We start from the raw sequence: 15,326 nt of genomic DNA, 5'->3' as shown, positions 1-15,326 counted from the left end.
GGAAAAGATTTGAACTCGTATTTTGCATTGTATCATTTGGATTAATGAGACAATTGTTATCTGCACAACATTTCAGCAGATAACACTCAAGATGAGAACATTAGTCCAATTAATCCAAATGATACAAACAATCATACCACATCTCAAAATTTCAGAATTGTATTTTGCAGTTCAAATAAATAAATAAATAAATAAAAGGCATACTAAAATGATGAATAATAAGAGACTCCAGACCACTAGACTGATAGAAGGAAAAATAGACATCCATAAGACGAATAAAACATATTTTAAAATAAAATCATTGAAATCTCCTTATGTTGTCTATTAGTCTTTTCTGTTTTGGATGCAATAACCACAAAATAAATCCTATAGTTCTGATTTTTTTTTAATTTGTTCTCCACAACTCAGAGCAAAAAAAAATTGCACATAGCTCATGGTATTTTTTACTAATTTTTATATACATGCCAGGAGTGGCCACTAAGGAGGTCCTTAATGCCCAAAGTAAGCACGAAGGTGTGATTGTTTCAGTTCTTGCAGTTGGTGATGTCACAGCAATTGGTGATCTGACCAACTTTTGCTCCTCTCATCCTCTAAAAGTCTCTCAATATACAACAAACTATCCAGCAGGTGTATACAAATTATTGTGCTAGTTTCTGCATTGCTAACAATCTGGGTAGATAATAAACATAGACAAAACAACAATAAAAAAATACTTACTTGATAAGTACATGTGCGACAACACTGGGCAGCAATCAGTTGGCGTCCCTTTGCATACTGGGCAGATAATTGTACAGCACGACCAAACTGAGGGAAATAGACTGGCCAAAACAGATCCTGATAGCCAGCTGAATGAAGATAAAGAGAGGACAGGGCATAGATTAAGATACAGTGTTTGGGTTAGGGTGTAAGTTTTGAGTTGCTAGTAACATAACAATAGATCTTGATAGTAAGTTGAACAGAGAATATATATATATATATATATATATATATATATATATGTATAAGGAATGAAAAAATATAACCAGCGGTGGTTGACGTTATGTTTAAAGAAAAAATAGAAAAAACCGAATGAAATTATTAAAAAATCAACGTTTCGTCCTTGTTTCAGAGGACATCTTCAGGATAATTGAAATAAAAATGTGATAAAAGAAAAAGTCATAGATCGTGCGAAAAAAATCCAACCCATGTCGGGAAATTAAGAGTGTCGTAGATTTTTGTATTTTTGGTGTGGGTGGGAATGAAAATAGACTTGGTTTTCACCTGATACAAACAACTTCCTCAACCATAAAACAGACATTAAAAACTACCAAACACTCTCCCAAAACCCTCACATCCGATGCCGGTATATATTCCATCCCATGTAACAACTGTCAACAAGCGTACATAGGTGAAACACAACGAAAATTGAAATTAAGACTTAACGAGCACAAAAGAGATATAAGGAATGGCAACGCCCTAAATGCACTCTTTTGCCATTGTGCAGAACACGATCACTCATTTAATTTAGATCAAGCGAAAATTATTAAATACGTGATAGATAGAGCTAAAAGAAGACTTTTAGAATCAGCACTAATATTGAATACTAATACTATTACGCAAAGCATTTAACCCCTAGCATAGGGAAAATAATAATCAAAGAGCAAGGTATCAGAGTGGATCCTGGCTAGCCATTTTTCCTTGAATGTTTCAGGAAAATGAGTAGTTTCGCAGAAGAAAAAAAAAAAAATAAATAAATGTACATATTTATTCTCATGCATTTTTAAAAGTGTATATATAGACATCAAACAACCTTCCCATACGCACACATATTCGTCCTTTCCCGACATGGGTTGGATTTTAAAAAACCGTCTTTTTTCGCACGATCTATGACTTTTTCTTTTATCACATTTTTATTTCAATTATCCTGAAGATGTCCTCTGAAACAAGGACGAAACGTTGATTTTTTAATAATTTCATTCGGTTTTTTCTATTTTTTCTTTAAACATAACGTCAACCACCGCTGGTTATATTTTTTCATTCCTTATACATTCTGTCGAAATGGAAAACCGATCTTCTCTGCGAACATATAAGAGCATCTTAATCGCAGCAAATTCTCACAACAACAGGAGAATTTTTCTGGAAAAATGTATTGAAGAAAAAGTCATACCTGCATGCATACCTAAATCTTTTAAAACATCAGACCATATTTTCCCGGATTACATTGAGAAATATCTTTTGTCATCTATAATATATTTAAAGCACCAAAGCTCTCATCTTTTTCGGAAAGCCAGGATATTAATTGCTGATTATCAACAAAATTACAAGAAAACACCCAGATCAATTAAGAACATTTACAGATCTATCAAAAAATTTAACACACCCCATAACTTTAAATTGGATAACAAACTTGCGAAATTGATAAAAAACAGCAAATGGAAAACTTTGGGACGTCCAGACCTTATTCTAAACCTTACTTCCAAACCACTCTCGGACATTGAAACTGAAGCTCTCAGTTTCGGTCTTAAATTCGCTACCGGCAAGCATTCGAAAATCACCACTAACACAACCCTTAAAAATTATAGACAAGAAGACTCTGATTTTACTAAAGGCTTCATACAAGGGATAATAGCTTTAACAACTACCCAACCTCAAGAATTAGCACTACCAAAAAGATACATTGATGCCTTAAAACTTTTAACAAAAAATAAAGACATTATTATTTCACAAGCCGATAAAGGAGGTGGTATAGTTATAATAGATAAAGACCTATATCTAAAGAAAATGCACACACTATTGGCAGACGGAGATATATACACTCCGATAGATTTAAAATCAATAGAAAAAGATTTCGATACTTTTAATAAATCCGTAAAGAAACTTATCGGAAATGATAAAAAATGGATAAATAACATAGAATACCACCCCACTATTCCTATATTATACGGCCTCCCAAAAATACATAAAGAGAACGTCCCTATGAGACCTATAATATCAAACATTGGAAGCGTCACCCATAAATTAGCACGAGCTATTGCCCAAATTTTAACTCCACTAATGGGCACCATCAGCACTTCACATATCAAAAACTCTGGTGACCTCCTAAATAGAATAAAAAATATGGACATGCAAAATAAAACCATGCATAGTTTAGACATAATTTCCCTGTACACCAATATTCCAATCAAAAAATGCCTTAATCTACTCCACAAGCACTTAATCAAAATTAAAGCCGACCTACCTTTTTCCTCAGATACACTAATACAAATTATAAAACTCATCACTGATAGAACCTACTTTCAATTTAATAATTCTTACTATAGACAGAAATTTGGACTCCCTATGGGTAACCCCCTTAGTGGTGTACTAGCCTGCTTATTCTTAGAATTCTTAGAAACCAACTCTTTTAAACACAGACTTCCTAAAAACTCCACATATTTTAGATATATAGATGACATTCTTATTTTTCTCCCTAAAAACACACAAATAGAACAAATTAGAAATAAATTAAATTCAGTGGAACCATCTATAAATTTTACACATGAATCTGAACAAGACCACTCCCTAGCTTTTCTAGACATATTCCTCATCAGATCAGAAACCGATCTGAGTTTCAAAGTACATAGAAAGACCACACACAAAAACGACTATATTCATTACTACTCACACCACGATGATAAAATAAAGACGGGCATGATTATTGGTTTTTTCTTACGTGCCTTTAGAATATGCAGTCCCCAATATCTTAATGATGAATTTCAATATATTACGAATGTTTTAAGAAAACTACAGTATCCATCCTATTTCATTTCTTACGCAAAGAAAAAAGCTACGAAAATACACTATAACATAAACACACAGAAAAATAAAACAAATACCTCACTATTAAACAAACATCTTTTCATTCCCACCCACACCAAAAATACAAAAATCTACGACACTCTTAATAGACTTGGTTTTCACCTGATACAAACAACTTCCTCAACCATAAAACAGACATTAAAAACTACCAAACAATCTCCCAAAACCCTCACATCCGATGCCGGTATATATTCCATCCCATGTAACAACTGTCAACAAGCGTACATAGGTGAAACACAACGAAAATTGAAATTAAGACTTAACGAGCACAAAAGAGATATAAGGAATGGCAACGCCCTAAATGCACTCTTTTGCCATTGTGCAGAACACGATCACTCATTTAATTTAGATCAAGCGAAAATTATTAAATACGTGATAGATAGAGCTAAAAGAAGACTTTTAGAATCAGCACTAATATTGAATACTAATACTATTACGCAAAGAAAAGGCTTCTACCATTTAACCCCTAGCATAGGGAAAATAATAATCAAAGAGCAAGGTATCAGAGTGGATCCTGGCTAGCCGTTTTTCCTTGAATGTTTCAGGAAAATGAGTAGTTTCGCAGAAGAAAACAAAAAAAATAAATAAATGTACATATTTATTCTCATGCATTTTTAAAAGTGTATATATAGACATCAAACAACCTTCCCATACGCACACATATTCGTCCTTTCCCGACATGGGTTGGATTTTAAAAAACCGTCTTTTTTCGCACGATCTATGACTTTTTCTTTTATCACATTTTTATTTCAATTATCCTGAAGATGTCCTCTGAAACAAGGACGAAACGTTGATTTTTTAATAATTTCATTCGGTTTTTTCTATTTTTTCTTTAAACATATATATATATATATATAATATAAAGCTGTGTGTGTGTGTGTGTCTGGTCACGAATAGGCTCCTATATGGTTGACTATTTTAAAAAACTGATTACATATAATGATAGAAGATGCATGGAGACACAGGAATGGGTATGTTTGATCTGGCAGAATGGTGGTTCATTAAAATTGTGGGGTCTGCATTCGCGCCTGGTCCACAAAGTATGGAAATAAAAAATTTAAAAATTAAAAAAAAAAAAAACATTTACAAGTGTTTTTGATATAGATGTACATAAGAACAATTTGATAATTATGTTTTAACTTAAATAGGGATGGTATAATAAAATTGTGGAGTCTGCGTTCGTGCATAGCCTCCATAGAATGGAAATAGGCACAAACATTAATAAAGACTTTTCATATCTATCTATATACTTTGATAATTATGTTTCAGTTTGAAGAAATATGGTATAATAAAATTATGGGTTGTTCATTCGCACCTGACCTCAATAGAATGGAAATATGTCACAAAGTTTAACAAGGTTTTTTAATATAGACCCACTGAATATTGTGATAAGTGTTTCAGTGTGAACAGGTATGGTATAATAAATTATGGAGTTTATCTATTTTATTTTTACTTTCATCATATTTTGCTTTGGTTTTGATACCCCCAAATTCGAAGCTATCTTTTTGCAATCCTTCCTTTTCATAACCTATCATACTTTCATAAATCAGAGCCCATTTTCTGTAGGCTGTTTTTGAACCCAGTCAACGACGAGTAAATTTGCTAATATACACATATATATATATTAGATAAAAAGATGAAGAAACAAAAATAGATACGATGTGAGGATTGCACAAATCTTCATTTACTGATCCTGAAAGAAGTAAAAAATTTGAAGAAAATAAAATTATAAAAAATGTTATTATACATAAAAATGTATAAATATGTAAATGACATATAAATAAGCACCGATTTATGAAAATCAAATATTAGTTTTAGTGATAACCTATGACCTTATACATTTCTTAAGCTCTCCTGAACTTTAATAATATGAAACCAGTGTTATTTTCACTTGAATGAGAATCATGTTATCTCACCTGAAATATACTCAACATGAAGAAGAGAATGAAAGCCGAACATGTCCAAATTTTAACTGATTTGATAAAAATTTTGAAAACTAAAACAATAATAATTTTAACAAAATGTACCTTCAGCACCTCAAGTATACTTACAGATATAACGAATGGACTCAATAATTTCTTTCCATAATGTATTCAAAATTCCTCTAGACTTTTACCAAACATACCATAGAAGAGAAGTGTTCTTTTCTTTCTTGAAAATTTACAGCATTAAACCAATTCTATCATTATTTCTAGCCGGAAATCCCAGACTTAACACAAGTTTACTTATTTAGATTTTGGAAACGTATAGTACAGCATATTATTTTGTTGGCCAACCACCTATATTGGTCAGATTTTACAGTAATAATGGTTAGAGTAGAACTAAGTTAGAGTTTTTATCATGTAAACAATCCTTAGCAATTCCTGAATGCCTTGCTGACTCCATTTGTTTGGTTAATGATTCAAGCCAAAACAAAAAAAAAAATAACTTCAACTGAGCAGATGTGAGAGTGATAATATTTTGATACTAATATTGTTTCGCTAATCAAACCATGTAATTCAAGAGAATGGTAGTGAGTTTTGTTTTGGGTTCAATACATGGAAATTGCATGATTACATAATGTGGTAGTGACCAATCGATGAAGGATCGATTATTACATAGTGATTACTGATTGGTGGGGGGAAAACACCATGGTTCGCCAAACTCACACCAGTACCCAATACAAAAACACAGGGACAAGCAAATTTTGGAAGAGTCTGAACTAGTTCCCAGCTGACGACACCTCCTCCCCCGTGTCACCCGCTAACCCCCACTCTCAATGACTACAAAGTGATGGGAACATTACTAGATAGAGAGAGAGAGAAAAAAAAAGAAACAAATCATTTGTTGCAGATAGGTTTTTCTTATGTTTTTTTTTTTATAATTAATTGTTACATGCAACTGTAAATATTTGTGTTGTTAAAAAAATGTATTTGGAATTTAATTTCACCGTATAATACCAAAACATTGTAGTTAGAAGTTTTATTTGATAATATAATTCTTGTAAAAACAAGAACTGACAAGTGGAGTTTTTATTTATTGTCTACAGGATTTATAATTTAACTATTAAACTAAACAGTCCACCTGAGTTAGTTTCTTACAGGAGACAGCAAGCAGAAAAGGCACCTACCCTAGCGCCGGGAACAGGTTGTGGCCCATGAATCTAAAAGAAACATAGAGTAGGGGGCACGCCACACCTATTTCCTTGCAGACTTTGAATTGTTTTCCTTTGTTTTTTTTTCTTTTACTTATGGATTTCTTGTAGAAATGGAATAACCAGAATCGCACAGTAAACTGATCGTATAGACAATCAAGGCCAAATTGCTGAACTTTCCTGAGTGTTCCAAAATTGGTACCACCTAGAACTGCACTTATGTACAAGTGAACACTCGTTGGAGTCTTCATCAGGTTACATTTGGGTGCCATTTTGACCAGAATTCAAACCCGGTGATCCCTTCAGGTTACATTTTGTTCTCTTTTCTAAAAATTTATTGCCTTTTGAGTCTTTTATGAAGTGCTGTACTGTTTTTATGTTATTTTGATATGAAGATGATACAATTTTCTGTTATATTTTGATTATTATTTTGTTAAGGTTTATTATGTTTGTTGATGTGCAATTAGACATAAGAAAACAACAAATAGAGTTTTAATAAAATTGTAAAATTAAAAAACCCGAAGGCCGTTCCAAAAGTAATGACTCCTATTTTTTTATCCCAGTGGATCAGAGGGGATTTCAAATTGCATTGTTATGATGACTGAACTTAGAGATTCAACACCTGAAAGTTTACTCTCTGCTGCAAATACTGATGGTATGAGACTAAAAAAGCGATCACTGTTATGGATGTATGTCAGAAGCAAAGATGTATCATTGATTTCCTTGCAAAAGTACATTAACAATGGTGGTGACTATGTAGAAAAATAAATTCTGAAGCAGAGAAGGTCACGTTTTAATGGTACTACTCCCGTCTTCGCAGCTCTTCAACATTGAGTTAAAAAAAAATAGGAGGCTTTACTTTTGGAATAATCCTTGTATATACTTTATATTTACATACCAGCCTGATCAATAATGCTAACAACATCTTGGAAATGGTCCTCTTCAATGGACAGCCCTGTGGCAAGTTGAATATCTTCGGACCAATCTGACCTATTATTCTTCTCAAGCAGCAACTTCCACTGAGAACCTTTTTTTGACGTCACCTGAAATAAGAAAAAAGGTGAGAAAATAAATATCCCAGTGATCTGTGAGCAGATAAAGCGAGAAATAATAAAATGTAGAATTTTGGAAGCAAATACAATTTTTTAAAATAAATTCTTTGATTCTTCTTCACAAAAACACTCTGGCAATATTTAACATGATACTGAGTAGGTTATGCAAGATTACATTAGCAAATGGGAGTTATGTGACTGTAAAAAAAGATAAAGTAGTGATGTAGACACTTTTCAGAAGTTAGGTAAAATAGTGAGATATGACAAACAAAAAAAGAAATACTGGAAAGTCTCTTTAGTTTTGTCTACGAGACGAGGCAAGTGTGTTTGTGAAGGACTTTTTCCCTCCCTCTTACAGCGGCCCATTAATGTATAATGCTCTCAGAGCAATTTAAAGAAAAATAAAACAAAGAAAAATATTGTAATGCAAAAGGATAATGTGTTTTTATTTTATTATTAGGAGATATTTTTAATTACTGCAAGGGAGAAACTACTCTACAACTGTTACAGACAACATTATACGACACATGCCGAAAATATGTTCACTGCATTCCGGTTGATTTCTTGGAGCTGTGATCTAATGAAGTTAAGTGGCTATGTTAGAAAAGTAATCATGTGATTAATTCCTTTTTTGTTTTTTAATTGAAAAATATATTCTTTATTGCAAGATATATTTATTGTAACATATACATTGTTTAGCTCCCGTGCTTTATACTTGCATGACAATATCATGGTAAATAGTTGTCTTTTTTATTTTATTGATCTATAACAAACATTAAAGCATGTTTTGTAATGGTGGTTATAATTAATAACGATTAATCTCTCTCTCTCTCTCTCTATATATATATATATAGAACAAATGTCAGTTTATATGTCCAGCTAAAACTTGAAAAACAGACAACAAACACCTACAAAGTAGTTTTTGCTGTTTAAACTGGAGTAAACCTGGATGTATAATATCTAAAAAAAATAAATAAATAAATAAAATAAAAATAAAAATATTTATTATTTGGGAGTCAAATGGCCATTTACATCATTAGATGTTATCAAAGAGTACACACATCTTTTATTGCTATTATTAAAGGGAAGTAATTCTGACTTTTTTTTCACTGAATTAATCAAGTTGTCTGTGTACGAGATTGATCAGTTGGCTTCATAATCAGTTTTAATATAAAGATGTTACACTTTTTAGCTCTTTTATTCTGTTTTTATGTCTATGGGTAGTGCTGGGTAGCCCTGATAGTTATTATATAAAGGGCAAATGTCTCTATGATCAGCTAAAACTTGAAAAATACACAAAGTTTATCCTGGGCAATGCCAAGTAACCCTACTAGTTTTCTATATAATAATATGCTAAAGCAATTTCCTCCACCCCTTTTTAAAAAGATGTTCTCTCTATATAGGGTGAAAACTCACGATACATTATAACACATTGTTGAATAATTCAGAGAGAGAGCTGCCATGCTACAACTGCTACTACACTCAGTATTGAACATCACATTATGGAAACAAATGCTGTTACCACTGCCAATAGATGACACTAGTTGATATGTACTGATCATATTGGTTAACAAATGAAACCAGATGTGTTATACAATGATACAAATGTTAATATTACTACTGCTGCTCCTGCTAATATTAAAAACAAACTCTTATAAGCTCTAAAACTATGGAGTAGAATTACAAATTTGGCATGAAGCACACTTGGCATGTGAAAAAGAGAAAGAGAGAGACTTGAGATAAATTTAATATTACCAAAGTAGCAAACCAGAAAAATGCTCAACTCAAAATCTGCAATAAATGGCGTCCAATAAGATTCAGTTCCTTATATTAGACCTCGTCCATTTCAACAATGTTTCAAAAAAAAAAAAAAAAAAAAAAAAAGAACTTTATATTTTTCTTCAAAAAAGTCGTAGGCATATTTATGATCAAACGGCACTATGATTGGTAAGAAACTTCATATTTCAATGTTTCTAAAATAAATTAAAAAAAAAAAAGAAGCTTTTTAAATTTTCAAAAATAATTTATTTAAAATACAAAAACATGTCTAAATAAAAATCAGACCACCTACTTGAATACTTATTTTTGTAAAAACAAAAAAAAAAAATAAAATAAAAAAAATAAAAAATGATTAAAATAAAAATTACTAAAAAAGTTTACCTGAATTTTTTTAACTCCTATTTGATTACTCATTTTTTAAATCAAAATAAGAAGTCTTTATATCAGGAACCAAATCTGACCAGACACCGTTTCATGCAAATTTAGCATTAAATTCTGGTTTGACACAAAAGTTTACTATTATTGACTACTGATAATAAAAAGAACATTTTTTTATGGTGCTACACAAAATGATTATGAAGGGTCAAATAAGAAATAAGATGGAAAAAGTGAAAACTGGGAGTACCATCCAACCTTCACTAGAAAGATGTGGAGTGTAATTGGAAGATATATTGCCACTCAAATTCCAGAGAAGGCCAATAGTCATTATCAGTGAGAAAACAATGGTAGATCAATGTAGTGATAATGCCAAGTGATTTGCAATGGCTATCAAAAGAGGCAGTATAAATTAAAAGAAAAAAGTAAAATATTACATACCAAGAGATAAGTAAGCAACTGCTGGTCATCATAAACAAGATCAAACTTGACCACATATGACTGGATACTTGTACTGGTCAATAAATGCTTTGTAGACAGGTCAATGAAAAATACCTCTCCTAACTGGAAAAAATTAAAAAGAACATTAAATGGTTACTGATAGGCAAGTATTTTGGGAACAGATAACTTATAACAGAATGAAATATAATACTGAAATAAACGACAACAATAAGAATACTAATAATACCACCTCTACTGGATAGCTAGGGAAGAGACTGGGAGTTTGGGGAGGCTTATTGCCACCAAAATTTCAGTAAAGATCAATGGTTATTGCCAGCGAGAAATCAATGGCAAATGACTGTTGTGATAGCACAAATTTATTTGCAAAGGTTATTAAAAGATGTGAAGAGTACTGGAAATCTGAGGAGATTTTGTTACCCATACTTCGAGGAACATCACCGGTTGTTATCGTTGAGGAATCTCTGATGATGATTTGTGTGAAAATTCTTAGTGAGTGAAATAATATGATATCCGATTTAATTTTAACATTTGTTTTACATGCTGGCATACATTGGATAGCTTTTAAAAATTCATTTTTAAGCTAACCTATCTCTGTCAAGGTTTTTATTTATTCCTCTATCTTTCAAATCTATCCTCGAGATGTAATCTTTGGCCTTCCCCTGTCAACTGACCCTGCTACATCAACTACTACAGACCTAAGAACTCTCCGCCATTCTTTCAATATGACCGAATGTTAAGTTTTGAGACATTTGTGTTGAACAAAGATAGCGGCTTAGTTCAGATCAGTAACCAAGATGGCGGTGTAGTTCAGATCAGTAACCAAGATGGCGGCGTAGTTCAGATCAGTAATCAGTAACCAAGGTGGCGGCGAAGAATTAAATGCGGTCTGTGACATAGCAAATGGCGAACTGACTGAATCCAAAATTTGACGATTTTTTATAATGATTTTGCGACGTTTTGATTGGTTGTTTAGCACAGCCATTGGTTATAAAAATGATTGACGAATCCATTCGTCTCATACCCCCATTAGAAGTCAAAAACTTTTTACACACCCCCTTTTTTGATATAATGGAAAAATCCTTTCGGATTCAATTTTGGTTTCACTTGAGAAAAGGAAAGAAAAATAAATAAACAAAAAATAAAAATAAATGAACAAAGAAAAATAAATAAACAAAAAATAAAAATAAATGAACAAAAAATAAAAATAAATGAACAAAGAAAAATAAATAAACAAAAAATAAAAATAAATGAACAAAGAAAAAATAAGCCAATAAAATAATTGTTTTTTTTTTCTCTTTCTTCTGGTTTTTATGGGAATTTGTCTTTATTCTCATCGGTCAAAAAGAATTAATATATTGGTATAATGTGTGCAAAAAGAAGCCATTTTTTTTTTTTTTTTGATACATACGAAAATAAACACTTTTTAAATATATATAAACATACAAATAGAATACTTTTCAAATACATATAAACATATGCACAAAAATTCACAAATATACATTTGGTTTTGTTTTAACAAATGTTTGCCAAAAAAAAAAAGATACAAAAAGAACTATTTGACAAAATAAGAAGTTTACAAAAAGGTTTTAACAAGTGGCTTTTTTTTTTTTTAACAAAAAACTGGAAACATTATGTTAGGTATTAATTGGTTAATTTGGTTAGTAAGGTAGAAATGGCCGCAGTTTAACATCGTGCCCGGGACAATTAACAATTTTTTTTTTTTTTTTTTTTTTTTTTTTGGTGTTATTTTAACTGTTCATGCTTCTCCTTTTTGGGTTTCTTAGATTGTTTCTCCCCATCGGGCTGATCGGACCTGCTAAGTCACAATGCACAAGTGAGAGAGTTTTCGTAGCTTTTTTGTCTGGCGTTCGGCTTATATCTTTTGTCATTTTCCCCTGTGCACGCACATCACAATTTGGGAGATCGTCCAAAGGTATTATTTTCATGCCTTCGACTACATTTGGTAATTTTTTAATATCAGCTGTATTGCAGTGTCCTAGAATTTTATGCCAGGTTTCCAAGTTGTGACAGGCAGTTTTTGAGGGAACCATACTTTTTAAATAGTATAGTCGGCCATTTTCTTTAATGTCAAATACAGTTCCATTGGGGTATGTCAATTTTTATGTATTTTGGCCAAATTGTATATTCGCGCCTTGTTTAATTGCAGCCTGCACGGAAAATATGTCTTGCTTAAATGTAAGTATGAACAGAGCATTCTTTAGAATACAGTTACAGATTTTGCCTTTATTATTTTTTAGGTATATTTTAGCATCGCCTTTTTTTAAGACTATATCATTTATTTGACTACCGTCGGCAAGTTTGACAAAATGACTTTGAGGATTAAAGTTTGAATCAAAATTAATAAAATCAGATTCCTTGGTGATAACGTGCGCTGTAGCACCACAGTCTACAAGGAGGTTTTTACCGTTTGTGGTATTGTCAAAGTTACATGTGAATAGAAATGTATGTTCTTCCTCAAAGTTCTCAACGTTTTTTACGGAATCCATTTTAGAGCTTTTATATCGACACTGGAAACTTTTGTGGTTGGGTCGTCCACAATTATAGCAGATAATTTTATTCTTTTTCTTGAGAAAATTACTTTTGGAGAATACGTTGCGGTGAGTTGCGTAATTTGGTGGTGTCTGCTTTCGAGAAGCATTTTTGAACTTCATAATATTGCTGGAGTTATTATTGTCCACGAGCATACGACTAGTCTCTTCGTAACTGCGCAATGCCACTTTAAATTCGCTGAAATTTAGTGGTTTGTCTTTCTGAGTTATGACAGTTGTAAATGGTTTAAAATTGGCTGGAAGTCCCTTGAGGGTCATTGATATCAACAAGCTATCACTTATTATTTCACCTGAGAGTTTTAAGGCATTGGCGGTTGTTTCTGCCCTTATGACGTAGTCGGTGATCGTTTCATCCTCGTTACGTTTCAAAGAGGTTAATTCTGTATATAGGGATATTATTTTCGGTTTCCCTTTTGATAAATAATGTTCTCGTAATATTTTCAATGTTTTCCTCCCATCGTCCAATGCATCTCTTAAAATCAGAGACAGACTATCGTCTAAACATTGAATCAGTTCTGCAAAAACAGTCACGTTTTTTCGAGAAATTCGGGGTTGTTAGGATTCTCTGTTGTAGATTGTATGACTTTGTGTAGTTTTCAAATCCTTAGATATCCCAGAAATTTTACCTGCCACAATTCGAATTTAGATTACGATCCGTCAAAGAAAAGACGGTGGCTGGGCGCATAACCTGTTAAGTTTTGAGACATTTGTGTTGAACAAAGATGGCGGCGTAGTTCAGATCAGTAACCAAGATGGCGGCGAAGAATTAAATGCGGTCCGTGAGGTAGCAAATGGCGAACTGACTGAATCCAAAATTCAACGATTTTGTATAATAATTTTGCGACGTTTTGATTGGTTGTTTAGCACAGCCGTTGGTTATAAAAATAATTGGCGAATCCATTCGTCTCATACCCCCATCAGAAGTCAAAATATTTTTACACCGAACCAATGAAATCTCCTGTTCTTCACATATCTCACCATGCTGTCCAGATTTAATCTTCCTCTGAGGTCTTTAAGATGCACATTACACATACATCCTATCATTCTTGTATCAATTTTCTCTGTGCAACATATATCCTCAACTCTTTCATTGTCCAGGTTTAACTTCTGTACATCACACTGTGTACGCATGATAGACTCTTCTGTTTTTCACGAGTGGTAATGCTCTGCTGGTTAGTAATGACAGAAGTTCTCTAAACTTACTCCAGCCATTCCTGCTATCAAACTAACACCAGCTTTTTTACTGTGCTTCAATGACATCACTAAGGTAACAAAACTTCTCAACAGTTTTGCTATCAAAATATACTTTCTTTGAATTTAAATTCTAATCCATCTTTATTGTCTTGCATCTTTATTGTCTTGCATCTTTATTGTCTTGCATCTTTATCGTCTTGCATCTTTATCGTCTTGCATCTTTATCGTCTTGCATCTTTATCGTCTTGCATCTTTATCGTCTTGCATCTTTATCGTCTTGCATCTTTATCGTCTTGCATCTTTATCGTCTTGCATCTTTATTGTCTTACATCTTTATCGTCTTGCATCTTTATCGTCTTGCATCTTTATTGTCTTGCATCTTTATTGTCTTGCATCTTTATTGTCTTACATCTTTATTGTCTTACATCTTTATTGTCTTGCATCTTTATCGTCTTGCATCTTTATCGTCTTGTATCTTTATCGTCTTGCATCTTTATTGTCTTGCATCTTTATTGTCTTGCATCTTTATCGTCTTGCATCTTTATTGTCTTGCATCTTTATTGTCTTGCAAATTGGTTATGCTCTCTCAATCTAGCAGTAATTCCATTGCACTTATTGTGGACTCATTACTTACAAGGCTTTATAGAATTAGTTAGCTTAAACACAGTACCAAAAAATGTACGAAATTAGCTATTTTTATAAAACCTAATATACTACAACGGAAATGTATTACTGTGATCCACCTACTCAATCACAGTGGCACCAATATCGATTGCTATCAGGTCATGGAGAGCCTTAGAGGACGGAAATATAGAGAAGGAGCAGCACCATACAGACCTCCACTGGAATGGCATGGAAAGTTCTGAAAACTTATTGTCAATTTAATTGCAGAGAAAGCAGACACCTGTTATCAATAAGAATGCA

General features: G+C 32.5%; 1 protein-coding gene across 1 annotated transcript in view; it reads right to left on the bottom strand.

Annotated features, from left to right (window-relative positions):
* Nucleotides 1–15,326, bottom strand: part of LOC145266444 (uncharacterized) — a 174,950-nt gene that overhangs the window by 111,445 nt on the left and 48,179 nt on the right. The window contains exons 5-7 of the mRNA XM_080122153.1: nt 10,618–10,740; nt 7,869–8,013; nt 718–845 (exon numbers count right to left, since the gene is read on the bottom strand). Of these exons, the coding sequence (XP_079978279.1) occupies nt 718–845; nt 7,869–8,013; nt 10,618–10,740 (396 nt within the window). The remainder of the gene's footprint in view (nt 1–717; nt 846–7,868; nt 8,014–10,617; nt 10,741–15,326) is intronic.

The sequence above is a fragment of the Euprymna scolopes genome, chromosome 1, assembly GCF_053919585.1.
Source record: "Euprymna scolopes isolate OS-2025 chromosome 1, ASM5391958v1, whole genome shotgun sequence".
Classification (NCBI taxonomy): Eukaryota; Metazoa; Mollusca; class Cephalopoda; order Sepiida; family Sepiolidae; genus Euprymna; species Euprymna scolopes.
This window is presented reverse-complemented; position numbering and strand designations above follow the sequence as displayed.